General features: G+C 38.3%; 1 protein-coding gene across 2 annotated transcripts in view; it reads left to right on the forward strand.

Annotated features, from left to right (window-relative positions):
• LOC107708347 (sarcoplasmic/endoplasmic reticulum calcium ATPase 2-like) overlaps positions 1-15,991 on the forward strand; it is a 39,446-nt gene that overhangs the window by 18,874 nt on the left and 4,581 nt on the right. For both annotated transcript variants that reach the window (XM_016512539.1, XM_016512540.1), the window contains 10 exons: positions 7,216-7,296; positions 8,412-8,497; positions 9,436-9,900; positions 12,376-12,464; positions 12,555-12,657; positions 13,606-13,737; positions 13,896-14,015; positions 14,157-14,375; positions 14,470-14,805; positions 15,448-15,668. In XM_016512539.1, the coding sequence (XP_016368025.1) occupies positions 7,216-7,296; positions 8,412-8,497; positions 9,436-9,900; positions 12,376-12,464; positions 12,555-12,657; positions 13,606-13,737; positions 13,896-14,015; positions 14,157-14,375; positions 14,470-14,805; positions 15,448-15,668 (1,852 nt within the window). The remainder of the gene's footprint in view (positions 1-7,215; positions 7,297-8,411; positions 8,498-9,435; positions 9,901-12,375; positions 12,465-12,554; positions 12,658-13,605; positions 13,738-13,895; positions 14,016-14,156; positions 14,376-14,469; positions 14,806-15,447; positions 15,669-15,991) is intronic.

Consider the following 15,991-nt stretch of genomic DNA (forward strand, 5'->3'; position numbering starts at 1 on the left):
AATCGATTTTCAACCGGCTCGCGGTTAATCGTTACATCCCTATTCCTTAGCGACCAGCACGGATCAGCTCTAGGCATGACGAATCGGATATCGTCCTCTTTTGGAAGGCCAAACAAAGTAGTTTTGCTTTCACAACTAAACACACAGCATCTCCACAACATGGCGCCGGCGGCAACAATACTACAGTGAGAATAAAAGTTACGCCTTCTTTCTTTGCGTGAACATTTGGGTGGTGTTATGCAAATCTTCCCACATCGTGACGTAGACATGTGGGGGCGTGTTTAAACGAGCCGTTTTAGGAGGGTGTGGACAAGTCTTAACTTTTAAAAAGAATATCTCTTTGGATTTGAGACTTTAGTCTTTGCAACTTTAAAGATCTTCTTTATGCACCAAGAGCTTGTAACACTCCAAAGAGAAAGGAAAAATTGAAATTGCATCATATGACCCCTTTAAGGATTAATTTTTTTTTAGACATTTTTGACTGGCTTTAAAAAAAAAAAAAGAATCAGTTCATGAGACATTTTTTTATGAATCAAACACCATAGCTCGTGCTGTATTTATAGTTGCATGCAGGAAGCATATTCTAACATGATTGTATTTGATTAAACTTTGTGTGCTTCTACATGTAGGCTTCCTGACTGTTGTCAGTGGCGACTAGATTTTAAGTTAATAACAAAAAAGCAGTTATTTTGCAATCCGTTGAGTTACAGTCCGGAGCCCCATTTGCAACCATTTTTCCTTACAGAGCTTAAATCTAAGGCACTTTAGGAAGGAAGGGGGAAAAAGTATTTTTTACTGTGTTTTTGGGGTTTAGGTAGTGTTGTCCTGCGTCACTCTACAGCACCATTTCGTTTGCTACTGCAGTCAGAGATGGGGAGAGAGAGAGAACTGCATTCCTTTTTCTCCTGGTGAAGGGGAGAGAGAGGTCATAAAGGGGTCTGGTTCTCTAAAACTCCTATATGGCAGGGATAAAGCTGGGTAAATGGATTTGGGTTAACCCTTTGTGCATGGAGGCAAACAGTGTAGCGGATAGACGGTGGTGAAGGGAGCGAAGGAAACAAACAGGGAGGTGACTGCAGGGGGGAAAGAGAGTCTCGTGAGTGGAATGTTAAGTGTCCGTCTAGAGGCAGCAGCTGTGCAGCTTCGCCGTCGAGCGCCACCAGAGCTCACAGCTGATTTTGAGTGAATTTTCAGCATCCACGTGCATCCTCCAGCCTCTGCTCAGAGGTCGCCGAACTGTCCTTCAGCAGATGGTGCAGTGATGTTTGAAAAGCGATGATCCCCTGTTCCCTCGTGAGGTCTGCGTGACGTATCTTTAATCAAACCCGCAGGGCTTGGAATGTGACACAGGGATATAAAAATGTTTACATGCACTTCAATTTCAGTCAAGCTAAGGCAATAATTTGTCCTTTTAAAATGTCATGTAAGTGCTTTAGGCTGACTTGTTTATCTGTTTATTTTTGCTTTTTGGAAGAATTTTTTTTTTATTCAGCAAGGATTCATTAAATAATGTAACAATGTAATAAATAGTTTTAAAATATATTGTCATATTATCGTTGCTGTTTTTTTTTTTTTTTGATCGAATAAATGTAATAACGACCAAAGTTTTATAGTAGTGTAAACTGTATATAAACATGCTGAGTTGTGTTTCTTATGCTGTCAGTCATATTTAAGATTTTGTATTTGAACATACTTCTAACTTTTAAGTATTAAACATCAACATTGTTTGTGCTAGAGGCATAAGTTATACCTTAAATCCTCCAGCAATCTGAAAACAATAACAGCAATGTAATAACGACCAAAGTTTTATAGTAGTGTAAACTGTATATAAACATGCTGAGTTGTGTTTCTTATGCTGTCAGTCATATTTAAGATTTTGTATTTGAACATACTTCTAACTTTTAAGTATTAAACATCAACATTGTTTGTGCTAGAGGCATAAGTTATACCTTAAATCCTCCAGCAATCTGAAAACAATAACAGCTGATCTAAATCCTAGCATAGCAGCACTAAAGCCCCATCTCTTGGTCCCGTTACCCTGTCAACATCTGCGTCATCTTGCTAAATAGGTGAAGAGGTAGCAATAGATTGCTTGTACATTTATATCTTTGCAGGTATATATATACTGTATATATAATTTTTTTTTTTTGTTGCCTACCTCTGCTCTTAAGAAGGTGAGTCATGAACTCTGGTCCATGTAGCTGCTTTTGTTTCACTTTACTCTCATGGAAGAATGACCTTGCAGGCCTTTGCTGGAGATGGCAGCCTTTCATAATCTCCACGTCATTATCAGTGTCTTTTGTACATTTGCCGGCTGATAGCATGTAAAATGAGGTCATCATGCTGCCTCAAATTCCAAACATCTGATCTGTTGGGCCTGGGAGGCATATCCTGTCATCTGCAGACCAGCGGTGATAATTGACCGTTTAGTTGTGCGTATCTCCTCTTTCAAAATGCAGTGAAAGCTCTTTGTTTCAGAGCTTTGCTGCTAATGCTGAACTGAAAAGTCGTCATCCATTATGCCTTTTTTAGCAGTTCTGTTTTGAGAACATGTTGTCTTCATAGGGAGTTCCAGAAATTGGTAGTTTCAGGAAATTGAATCAAATTATGAATAGGAATGCTAATGGATTCCTGTTAGCTTTCTTCAGGCATTACACTGCAAAACACTTTAATTAGATATTTTTGACTTGACTTCCAATGAAAATATTTTTAGAAATTGTTAAAAGAAGATTACGTAATTATTTTTGTTGTTTGGGTTACTTTTTGGACTACTTTAATTGGCCATTGGGCTAGTTTTGGGCTACTTTTGATTGGGCAATGGGCTGGTTTTGTTACCCAGATCTGGCTGCCCTGTCTTGAATGTACGAATATTTAGTTTTACAGCACTGGCAGATTTTCTTCTTGTTTTTAACTTGATACTTAAACAAATGGACAAAATCCAGCAGTGCATTAAGACAAAATACGTGTGAAAGCTACAATCTGTGAAACAGGCTTTATCTTTTGCTTTTCAAGAAAATTGATCTTATTTTGAGAATTTAAGGAGTTTAACCTGGGAAAATTAGGATTTCTTTTGCAGTGTAAACGCCTCCTTGGGTAACTGTTGACAGATTAGAGCCATAGTGTTTAAGCTTAAACAGGTTTGTATGTGGATCTTATTCCCTCAGTCATGCTGATGATTTCCTGACTTTTCAGCATGAAATAAAAATTTACCCTATCTGTTATCTTATTGATCTTATTGTGAGCAATTCATCCATGCATGTTTAATTATTATACAACTTTTTGCGCTTGTTACTTAATCAATATGGAAGAAAATATCTGTCACTACTTCTGTTATATTGCAAATGTGGTCTTCTGGCTTAAAGCAGACAATTAAACAAACTTGAAACATTAAGCAAAAAGAGCTTTGTATTATCGCCAAAATGTATAAAATCTAATATTTTACTATGACTGCACATTAACATTTGATTTTCACAACCACTGAATCAGTCACATTTAGGTGTTGCCTCTTGACTTTTTCTGTTTCTCAGTCACTCTTCTCTTAATAGAGGCCTCACCTTGAGGGACATCAGTGTAGTGAGACATTAGCCAAGGAGACTAATCGCAGGAGGATGCTGGGGGATGGGGACAAGTGTAGACCAAGTCCCTGTTTGACCCAAAGGAATACAGTACAGCACAATGCTGATGCAAGCCACTTGAGGAATTGTCCTTAAAAAGGGGTAATGGAAAGCGTTAGAAACTGCTTTTGCCACATGCTAACCACTGCAGTGCGAATGCCGATCACGTCGGGGAGAAAGTGACAAGCAGCCAGTGTAGACTAGCTTTTGTGGTTTTATATTCATTGTATTACTTCCTGTCCACAAATTAATGTCGTCTTCCTCTCAGCGACACACTTTTTTTTTCTTTTTTTTTTGCAATCCTCCAGCTTCTAAATTTACTGCGCCGCTCTGCTAATGAACCAAGATTGTTTCCTTTGCTATGGTTACGGCTCTGACTCGTGGTAATCGTCCTTAGAAATACTAAATCGAGGTTGCTCTGCAATCGCTCAGGTGGGGCATTTCAATGTGCGTACAGCTCTGCGACATGACCTTACTATAGGCCTGGAGCCTAAACGACCACCCCGTCCCGGTGGAGAGCGAGCAAGAGCGTGAATGAAGGACAGAGACAGGATGTGCAGTTAAGAGTTGACCAGATTTGACGAGATAAATAATCAGTGAGCCAGATGGGTGCTCTCTTTTTTTTTTCTCTCTCTCTCTCTCCTCATTTTTAAAGGGGAGGTGTTCTGCTCTTTGTTCTCTCTTGCTGTCCACCCGTTCGGTCCCATCGGCAACAGTGGGAACAGGCTTTTGGAGGACAAGTTGTCTGTATGACAGGGAGCATATCCGGCCCTGTGTGTTTACGTGATCGGGTCATCACTGCACTTGCGGCCCTCACTGTCGGTTCCCTTGAGAAGAGCCCCCAAGGGAGCTCCAGCAAATTAAGACTGCTGGGAGGGAGCGTTCTTTACGCAAACCAGCCAAAGGCAATCAGCGACAATGCGAGGAACTGTTAATGCTCCCTTTGAAGAAGGGATTAGGCCTCCCTAAAGTTTGCTTACTAACATGTTAGCTGTCAAGGTGTCCCTTTCGTTTTCTACGAGCTACCGTCAACCAATGATGCATGCTGGCTTAATGGAGTAGTTCACTTTCAGAATTAAAATTTCCTGATTATTTACTCACCCCCTTGTCATCAAAGATGTTCATGTCTTTCTTCAGTCGAAAAGAAATTTAAATTCTGGAAGTTAACTACTTACACCCCTAAATTTAATTTCATTTTTATTTGCATTTGCTAAGAGCACTATTGCTTGTTTTGTTTTGTTTTGTTTTGATTAGTGTGTGTTGTGGTTTTTATTTTTTTTATTATTAATAAACCTGGGATAGAAGATTTTGTTGGCTCCTTTGACTTTACCACCTTTTTGATTAGTGTGTGTTGTGGTTTTTATTTTTTTTTATTATTAATAAACCTGGGATAGAAGATTTTGTTGGCTCCTTTGACTTTACCACCTAGCAACCACCCATAACACCCTAGCAACCACATAGAAATTGCTAAAAACATAGTTAGCTACCATCTAGACTACTTTTAAGTTATCTACTGTAATTTATTTGACTATTTCACAGTATAGTCTCTTTCTGTTTGAATGGCTTGCTCATCCAAAGGTGAATATCTTGTGTAGTTAAGACCACATGATTTACCAGTGAATAACTCTCACTTGGAATTGCTGCAACTGGTATCACAACCAAATGAGGTCCTATGCTCTTTCTCAGGAAGAGGAAGAAGCATTCCTTTAAGTCATTGAGGAGTAGTTTGTTTCCAACCACCCATTAGCAGCAAATACGACACAACCACTTGCTCTGTTAGCTTTTTAACTTCCTTGTTTTGACTGAGTGAAAGTGACCTTGATTTTCGTGTTTTGGGTTGGTTCTTGTCTCTCTGAGCACCATTAGATGAAATCATCAAGGGATCGATAATAAAACTCTAAGCTTTATGGCATAGCAGACCTTTGAAGATGTTATTGAGCATTCTTTCTTTTAATTAAAAGGCCTGAGGCTTGTGCAGTTTTTTACTTTGTAACTCTTTGCCATTAACCAGTGTTATTAAAATATTAAACGGTCCAAAAATGATTTTTCTACGATCTATTCTTACAAGACTTTCTCTCCTTGTCTACCTAAAAGTAGGTTACCCTGTTACATGACCTTTTTCTAACTTGGGCTATATATCGGAATTATGTTCCACATTCTTTAGTTTAGTTTAGAGGCATTTTGAATGTGTATTTTTAAAAATTGGATCATAGTTTTTATTTTTAATACCTAGAGCCCCCTCATAGAGCAGCACTGAGTGCACTTCACCGTCTAAGTGTGTGGTGTATAAATCTAATTAAGCATGTTCAGTGGCAATACATGTAATATATTGCACAAAATGTACGATGTCAACTATATATAGTTTGTAAGTATCTCTACATTCTATGCACTAATAGTCTCATCTCAAACAAAATCTGTTTACATTGAGTGTTAGCTTGACCATGCACCATAGTTCATATCAGAATAGCTTTTCCATTTTTGGACCTGTGTCGGTTGTTGTTCTGATACCACCAGTCATGTCTTCCACTCCATTAAAAGGGGCATAGAGGCCTATCAGTGCGCTTGCATGTTGGTGAAAACTTAGTCCAGAAAAGGCAAAGCATCCAGGACCTTATCCGCAGGTTATTTGAAGTTCTTTCCACCTAGAACATCCTGTGAAAAGGTTCTTCGTCATTTCCTTGGCCTTTCAATAACTCTATTTACATGTCAAGCAGCAGATTCAAACGGACGCCATCTCAAATGACTAATAAACGTCAAGCGTTTTAGCGAGCTCAAGAATCCGCCGTCTTGCTCATTAAGAGATTTGTTTGGAAAAGATTAAGGTATTTACATTTGCTCTTTTCCTAGTAGCAAGTACTAAACCCCCCTCTGTTTGTGGAAAGAGTGAAGCAGAGTCTATTTTTGTCCACGTCCAAGTCGAACAAGAACGTTTCAAAGCTTTTGATGCTGTTCATTAACCTCTTCAGTGTAGGTCCTGTCCAGAAAAATGTTGTTGGAGGCTTTTCTCGAGTATAGGTGCCAAGTACTGGTGATCTGCAGATTCACAACAGTGTCTGTAGATGCTGAGATGATTCTACTGTGTGACTTAAAAAGGCCTGGATGAGATGAAGCATTGCCATAATTCTTGTGATATTTTGTTTTGTAAAGCTTGCTTAAGAACTTAAGTGCGCCTTAAAAGGTTTCTGAAAAAACTGTTGAAATTGAAACCCAACTACCCCATGATAACATGGTATGTACTGTTTTCTTTTTAGAGGAGTGGTGTATTTTTGGCCTTCATTTCATCCTTTGAAAGCACAATCCATTATCGTCAATTGCCAAGCCATTAGGTGTAAAGCCGATACTTGAGATTCAAGAGCTTCTTTCTTGGTGGTTCATGGTTTCAACTTGACATTTGAAAGTGTAGTGGCACCTTTACTGTCATCGGTGGTACAGCTGTTTTGCTTTGCTTGTACCTTTCTTCTGAAGTGTTCTGGCTCTTTTATTGCTGTTTGATATGTTCTTATAAATTTGGAACGCCATGACAGTGTTATTTTGGCTGGCCTTGTTCACTTCAAGCACTGGATTTATCTCCATCTAACAGCATGTTTTTGTTTCCTTTTAGTGGGTGACAAAGTTCCTGCTGACATTCGCTTGACTTCAATCAAGTCAACAACCCTGAGGGTGGACCAGTCCATTCTAACAGGTGAGAACAATGGTTTTATTAATCCATGTTGACTTTTTGAAGGTGACGCAGGTGAAAATACTAATAGTTTTATCAGCAACCGGATATATCACACTCTAGGGATTCTGTTTTTAATAAATAACGTATCCTATGTAGCATGAAATAAATTCAAAACGTTTAAATACTACAAATTCTGAATTCAAAATGTTTGAATCTACTTCACTTTTCTCTAGCAGTCTATATGTGACTTTGAAATTTGTATTCTTAGTTTGTACTCCGCTTAGAGGTTAATATATGATGTTGCGCTCAAATATCTTTTCGTAATGCGAATATCTGCCTAGAGTTCACTAAACTTAGTAAAAGGCAGACCTACTACTCATGTGCTTGCATTTCTCCTGGATTTGCATGAACATGAATGGAAGTAAGTGAAGTGCATATAGCATTTGTTGTTTTGTGTGTCTAATGTGACTTTATGACTATTTTTCTACCCAGGATTTTTGCAGCCTTTTTGAAGATTTTTGAAGACAACACAATCAAAGATGTTTAGTCTAATTTTTTTTATTTGTATAATTCCACAGTATCTTTTTATCTAATCACAAAACTTTGGTTAAATAAAGTTTCTATTGTTGCAGTAAATTCAGCAGCGCAGACATTCCATTGAACAGCAGTGCAGGAAACATTGCCACAGTAAGCCACCTTATAAAGTCAGTTCAGTAGTTGATATGAGGTGGAAAAATAAGTTTTGTCTTTTTTTCTGAGAAGGTTCAGTGCTTCTTATTTTAAAGGGAGGTCAGCTGTGCTCAGTTTCTGCAGTCCAGTAAAGGGGAAAGACAGAAAGGAAGTGCTCTTGTAGGAGTCAGGTCTTGCTTCACTGCCTTAATTGGTAATGGTCTGTTCGACTTCTCCACATATTTTAGCTGCCCCATCCATGGCTGTTTTTTGTTGGGATTCTTTGCCATCCTGACCAGTACTGAACCGTTTAAGCAATTACACAAATGCCCATCAAGGACTTAAATTTGGCCTCCTGCCTGATGAACTACTAACCTGATCCTCTTGTACTACTCTAAGCTTAGAGGGCAGTCAGGTGGTAGTAGTAGAATTTTGATTTCACCAACTTGTCATCTGTATCTTCACAGGAGAATCTGTGTCAGTAATCAAGCATACAGACCCTGTCCCTGACCCTCGTGCTGTGAACCAGGACAAGAAGAACATGCTCTTCTCTGTAAGTCACATCTCTGATGACTGCTGTGAGCTTATTATTTGTGGTGCCTGAGAATGCAGACCTTGTTATTATTTGTGCTCATATTTAGAGTTCGATTTTTTTTCCCCCCCCAAAAAAAAATTAAAGTACGGTACTGTTTAAAGGTTTGGGCTTGGTAAGATTTTTTTAATGTTCTTAAAATAAGTCTCTAATGCTCACCAAGGCAGTATTTATTTGATTAAAAATAGTTTTATTGTGATACATTATTACATTTAAAAATAACTTTTTTTTTGTATTATAAAATGTAATTTATTCCTGTGATGGGAAAAGCTGAATTTTCAGTAGCCATTACTCCAGTCTTCAGTGTCACATGATCCTCCTTACAGAAATCATTCTGATGATTCTGATTTGCTGCTCAAGAAACATTTCTTACTGTCAAGTAAGCAAAAGGGTTGTTTTTGTCCAGATGTAAGGAATTTGTATTTCGAGATTTTAAAATTATGGTTGAAACTGATGAGCCGATGTTTATTTTCATGTTACAGCTCATAATGGCCGATATTAAAACGTATACTGTTGTCTAAAATAAAAATAAAACTGTTAAAAATTAATGATACAGGCATCACAACATTATAATACAAATGTAAAAGTTACATTTAAATTATTATTATTATTAAATTATTAATGTTTTTAAGAAAAACTATTAGGGTAATCTAGATATAAATATAAAGCAAATAAGCATACACAGTGAAATATCCAATGCTGGTAGATTCCAATTTAATAAAAAAAAAAAATCTTGAATATTGTGTGATTTGTGCATCTTTATCTGCATGGTTTAGGACTAATTTTCTCACAGAAAACTTTTAAGTTCCTAGTAAACTTAAAGGAGATATTAGGTTGTTTATGTTCAGGATGATCATAATTTATAGCTTTAAAACTGCCCTTTGACTTCATGTTTACAGGGTACCAACATTGCTGCAGGCAAAGCAGTGGGTGTAGTGGTTGCCACAGGCGTGAACACCGAAATCGGCAAAATCCGTGATGAGATGGCATCCACAGAGCAGGAGCGCACGCCGCTGCAGCAGAAACTGGACGAGTTCGGCCAGCAGCTCTCCAAGGTCATCTCGCTCATCTGCATCGCTGTGTGGATCATCAACATCGGACACTTCAGCGATCCCGTTCACGGCGGCTCGTGGATCCGCGGGGCCGTGTACTACTTCAAGATCGCTGTTGCACTGGCTGTGGCCGCCATCCCCGAAGGCCTGCCCGCCGTCATCACCACCTGTCTGGCTCTGGGTACCCGTCGCATGGCCAAGAAGAATGCCATAGTACGCTCTCTGCCCTCGGTGGAGACCCTCGGCTGCACCTCCGTCATCTGCTCCGACAAGACCGGCACGCTGACCACCAACCAGATGTCCGTTTGCAGGGTAAGAATGCTGGGGATGTTACAGCCGTTTGAAGTGAGCAGCTTCAGGGCTCATCAAAGAGGAAATAATAACTTACAACCCCCGGCTATTACAAATTCTGTTTAGCCCATAATTTCAATCTTTGGCAATAGCGAGTCTGTTATTGTTTAGAAATTTGCGGGCTGGGGTTCAGCCAAGAACCGAGAGCAATATTACTGCAGACAATTGGCTGAAAATACTCATGAATAAAAAAAAGACATGTTCGTGATGGTATTGATTTAGCATTAGTATGTGGCTCAAATGAAAGCCGTGGGAAAACTATTCAACTGCAGCTTTGATATTGGCATGATTAATAATTTTGTTTTATGTTTGTGTTCCTCATGACCTTGTGTTGGACCACCCCAGTTTGCCTCTGGATTTCCTTTTATGTTGTTTTCCTGTTTGACAGGATTCATTTTAAAGGTTTATTTTATTATCTCCCCCTCATCCTGTACTTTTCTCCTCTCAACTTTTGTCTTCCCCCTCATCTGTTCTTCTCTCTCTGTTCTTTTCCACCTTTACTGTGAGAGCTGATTAGTATGCGGTAGTCAGTTACTTGCAGTAGTGTTGCATAACTGACCTTGTGTGTGAGATCTGTCTGTGATCCACAGCAGTTCCTTCGCTGTGGGCTGAACTGTACACTCATGTAAGCCGAATGTGTGGCGCTGCTGATTTCAATCTGTTTTCTGCCTTATAAAGATTGAAGTTAGTACCAGGCTTGTTTTTATTCTTAATAGATGATTTCTGTGAATGCTCAGGATGTAGCTAAACCAAAATAATCTTTACCCTAAATGTCCCGTTTGCCTCGACTGTCTAAAATAATACTATATGAGAAGGGTGCATCTAAAATTAGCCATGTTTCAACAGAAGGAATGTAATCTTGTTAACCCTAACCCTAAGTATTAAACTTGTACTTGTATTAAACGTGTAAGTCATCCTGCACTGTTTCCGCTACAGACACACACAATACCACTAATCTTGCATCTTATTAAGGCGCCATTACGTTCGCCCGATATGGATTTTTGACATTAATGCTGAGAAGCAGGGTGGCTGATATGATATACATTTAATTTTACACACAAGCTACAATTAAAATGATATATATTTTTTTACATCATATTTACTAAAAAAAATGAATCGATATAAAAAAATGCATTTGAAAATTTGCCATTTAGTGTACTTTAGATAGCAACTTCTTGATTCTGTAATCCTGTTATTGTATTTTCACAGATAAATTAATTTAAAACTTGAAATAAAAAGGAAGTAAGCACCTTAAGCAACTGTGCACAATGCATTCTGGTAAATGCTTTTGGCGCTTTCAGAATAAAAGTCCCAGTGCTGTCAAAATAATAGTCCTAGTTCAGCCAAACAGAAACATTTTGGCCAAAAAAAAAAAAAAAGTAATGCAAAACATTGTGTCCCCTTGGAATTATAAGGTTCTATCTGACATTTTTGTCAAAATTTAGTTATTCACATATTCTTATTCTGTGACAACCTATTTACATTATGTGATATTTTATAGTTGCGTACATGTTGGGATTTTTTATTTAAAAAAACAAAAAGGTTCTATCTACACAGTCGAATGGAATGCAAAAAACTTTGAAGCTCAATATCTCAAAACTACTCGGAATGCAGATAGAACCAGATTGTTCTTTCGAGTCTGCTCCTTTCAGGGAATCATTCAAACCGGTTCTGGTTTCAAAATGATCTGAATGATCCATTACTGACTCCGTTCTCATCTGGTGAAATGATCTTTCCTCAAATTATTGTGAAGGTCATGTAAATGTCAAGGAAACTTTGTTTTTAAAAAGTGCACAGAAGCATGATAAAAATCGCATGGAAGCACTATGGTATTAGTGTTTTGCCACCCAAGCACCTCTAGCTTTTTCTTGAGAAAGTGTTAACTAGTTTGGATTTAGTTTTCTATCATATTTTCCCCGTTTCTCACTATCTAATAGCTTGGATATGTTTCATATTTGAGTTTTTCTGCTAATGCCTTCATTCTCAGCAGTGCCCAGCGCCTTAGAGATTAATGCCTGTCTTGTTCTCTCTCCCCCACACACGTCTGTCTCCATCTTTCGACTGTTGTCCGCTGGGTTTTAGCACTACAGCAGGAACACTGTTCCACTTTACCATCCCACTCACTCTCATCTCTTTTATTCTCTTCTCTTCTCTTTCTTGACAAATCCGGGGGATCTGATTGTCCTCAGTGCTTAAAAATAGCCTTAATGCTCATTTGCTTATGTTTCAGGATTTTTGGAGGGGTTTTAAAGCCCCTCTGAACTCAGGTTCACTCGTAAGTGAGTGTCATATAAAGTGTTTACATCTGTAGTGCTGGTATATCCAGGTCAGGTGGAGTAGGGATGTTTTCAAACATCAGACATATTCTGTAGCGGATTGTTCTGCCACCTGCTGGTAGAGAGCTTGCTTGATTTTTTAAAATGTTTTTTGTTGCAGATGTTCATTGTTGATCAGGCAAATGGAAACAGCTGCTCTCTCAAAGAGTTCACCATTACTGGCTCCACATACGCCCCTGATGGACAAGTGTGAGTTTTACTGCCCCACATGCACACTGGTAACTCAAAGTGCATTAGCCGCCTCTGTTATTCATCCTCTTTTTTTTTTTTACGCTCCAGGTTTCATGAGGATAAACCAGTCCGATGCTCCCAGTATGACGCTCTGGTTGAAATGGCCACCATCTGTGCTCTGTGCAATGACTCCTCTCTGGATTACAATGAGGTTTGTAATTAACATGTTCTGGTAAATGCAGCACCCTTGTTGTGCTGAAATACACAATGTAGTAACAGCTAGAATGTAAAACACCTGTTCACACACAGAAGGTAGGAACTAATGTCTAGAATTGTTTGTTCTAGCAGATGAATGTGATTTAATGAATGAAGTTGCTTTAAAATAAACTTTTAATACAATTGTCTTTTGTTTAACATTTTCCAGTATTTTTTTAAAGTATTTTCTAGTATTTTGTAGTTTTATAGAAACCTCTATAAGTCACTTGTTTAAAAAATACAGTATGTCATTTATTTTTAATATATGTATAATTAATATAAATAACAAATATTAATTTATCATATATGATCTGTATTGGCTGATATAGTATATTAATGACCTTTTCTGCCAACTAATGGTCACTTTTAATTTAATAATGCTGTTAAAGAAATCTTGAAAATCTCAAAAGGTCTGTTTTTTATGCAGTACATTATAATGTTGTGATCACTTGAAGCATTACGATTATATTTGTTATATAATTTTTTTAAATAGAATCTTTGGTCACATTTTATTTTAAGGTCCAATTCTCGCTATTAACAAACCATTAATTACGACTTTTGCCTCAAACTCCTGATTTGCTGCTTATTAATAGTTAGTAAGGTAGATGTTAAGTTTAGGTATTGTGTTTGATTAGGGATGTAGAATATGGTCATGCAGAATATCTGCTTTATAAGCACTAATAAACAGCCAGTATGTTAGTAATAGGCATACTAATAAGCAACTAGTTAATAGTGAGAATTGTTCCCTATACTAAAGTGTTACCAAATCTTTTTGTATAATTAATTAAAAGATTAATATATGATTTTAATAGAATTAATGTTAATAGCAGTGTACCCTAGTGCTTACATTTAATTATCAAACAGCATTTTTGAAACGTTTCTAAAGAATTGCTTTCTATGTCAGGCCAAAGGTGTGTACGAGAAGGTGGGTGAAGCCACAGAGACCGCCCTCACCTGCCTGGTGGAGAAAATGAACGTGTTTGACACGCAACTGAAGGGCCTTTCCAAGGTTGAGAGGGCAAACTCCTGCAACTCGGTAAGTTAGACATTTCCAACTGCAGATTTTGAGTTGGTTGCAACTCTAGTGGGTCGTGCGGTTGTGGAAGCCCACATTTATTTCCAAAATGGTTTCTGGTGTTTGATGCCATGGCAGCTCTAATATCTATATGAGTATTTTGTTGATCTTGATCTCAGGTCATCAAGCAACTGATGAAGAAGGAATTCACTCTGGAGTTCTCCCGAGACAGGAAGTCCATGTCGGTCTATTGCACTCCCAACAAAGCTCACTCCTCCATTGGCAAGATGTTTGTTAAGGTAACATCACACTTTTCAGGAAAACTTTAACACTCCAGTGTTTCATTTAGCTGTTCCACACAGGTCTGCTTTATGTTTGAAATGTATTGTGGTGCAACAAAGTGCCTGCAACTTCCTTAAACTCATTGTGTCTGGGTGCAGGGAGCTCCAGAGGGAGTTATTGACAGATGCACGCACATTCGTGTAGGTGGGAATAAGGTTGCACTGACAGCAGGCGTTAAAGAGAAGATCATGTCGGTGATCCGTGAGTATGGCACAGGACGTGACACACTGCGCTGTCTGGCTCTGGCCACCCGAGACAACCCAATGAGTAAAGAGAGTATGGTACTGGAGGACTCAAGCAGATTCATTGAGTATGAGGTGAGAAGGGCATTTCTGCTATAGCATATACATAATTAATTATACATTTTTATTTATTAATAGCCTGTTATCATAATTGCTGCTTTTCCTATAGACGGACATGACCTTTGTGGGATGTGTGGGCATGCTGGATCCGCCCAGAGCTGAGGTGGCAGCTTCCATCAAACTTTGTCGTCAAGCGGGCATCCGAGTCATCATGATCACAGGCGACAACAAGGGCACGGCCGTCGCCATCTGCAGACGCGTTGGAATCTTTGGAGAGGACAACGATGTATCACAAATGGCCTACACTGGCCGTGAGTTTGACGATCTGTCTGCTGCCACCCAGCGCGAGGCAGTGCTCACTGCCCGTTGCTTTGCCCGTGTCGAGCCATCTCACAAATCCAAGATTGTGGAGTTTCTGCAGTCCCACGATGAGATCACTGCCATGGTAAACTAGAATCCAGTGAAATCATAACACAAACTCATTGAAAGGTTTTATACTGTATATATACTACTTTTCAAAAACTTGGGTTTGGTAAGATTTTTTTTTGATGTTTTTAAAAATCTCTTACACTCACCAAAGCTGCATTTATTTGATAAAAAAAGATAAAAATAAATGTTACCTATTCAAATATATTTTAAAATGTGCTTTATTTGTGTGATAGCAAAGTTGAATTTTTTGCAGCCATTACTCCAGTCTTTAGTGTCACATGATCCTTCAGAAATCATTCTAATATGCTGATTTGATGCTCAAGAAACATTTCTTATTATTATCAGTGTTGAAAATAGTTGTGCTGCTAACAGTCATATATTTCTTTCAGACTTGAATAGAAATTTAAAAAACATTTATTTGAAATATTAGAAATCTTCTAAACATTAGAATTTATAATTATTTAACATTAATCTATAATTTAACATTATAAATGTCTTTAAATGTCCTGACTCCAAACTTTTCAACAGTAGTGCATATTTATATAAGTATGATTCTACATTAAATGACTATAAACATGGAAGGATTTCTTCTGGATGGTTTATATTGTTGGAATCATTCTCTCTCAGCTGACCTGCCATCCTGTGTTCATTCCCACAGACTGGAGATGGTGTGAATGATGCACCTGCTCTGAAAAAGGCTGAAATTGGCATTGCTATGGGCTCAGGCACAGCCGTGGCTAAGACTGCCTCTGAGATGGTCCTTGCTGACGATAACTTTGCCACCATTGTGGCTGCTGTGGAAGAGGGTCGAGCCATTTACAACAACATGAAACAATTCATCCGCTACCTCATCTCCTCAAATGTCGGCGAGGTGGTCTGGTAAGGATCTTAACCTTTTGCTAACATTTCAGGAATGCATTCTGTATTTTCATTGGCACGTCCAAACTAAACTTATGACTCTCATTTAAAATTGCTCTGTCAATCCATTTTACTTGTACACGTAATCCGATGCATTTACAGACTTTAAAGGGGTCATATGATGCTTTTTTAAAGATCATTATTTTGTGTATTTGGTGTAACAGAATATGTTGACATGCTTTAATGTTCAAAAAACACATTATTTTTCAAATACTGTACATTATTGTAGGTCCTCTATGCCCCGCCTCTCTCAAACGCTTCGTTTTCTACAAAGCCCCCTCCTT

This window comes from Sinocyclocheilus rhinocerous, unplaced genomic scaffold, assembly GCF_001515625.1.
Source record: "Sinocyclocheilus rhinocerous isolate Xijiao unplaced genomic scaffold, SAMN03320098_v1.1 scaffold1136, whole genome shotgun sequence".
Classification (NCBI taxonomy): domain Eukaryota; kingdom Metazoa; phylum Chordata; class Actinopteri; order Cypriniformes; family Cyprinidae; genus Sinocyclocheilus; species Sinocyclocheilus rhinocerous.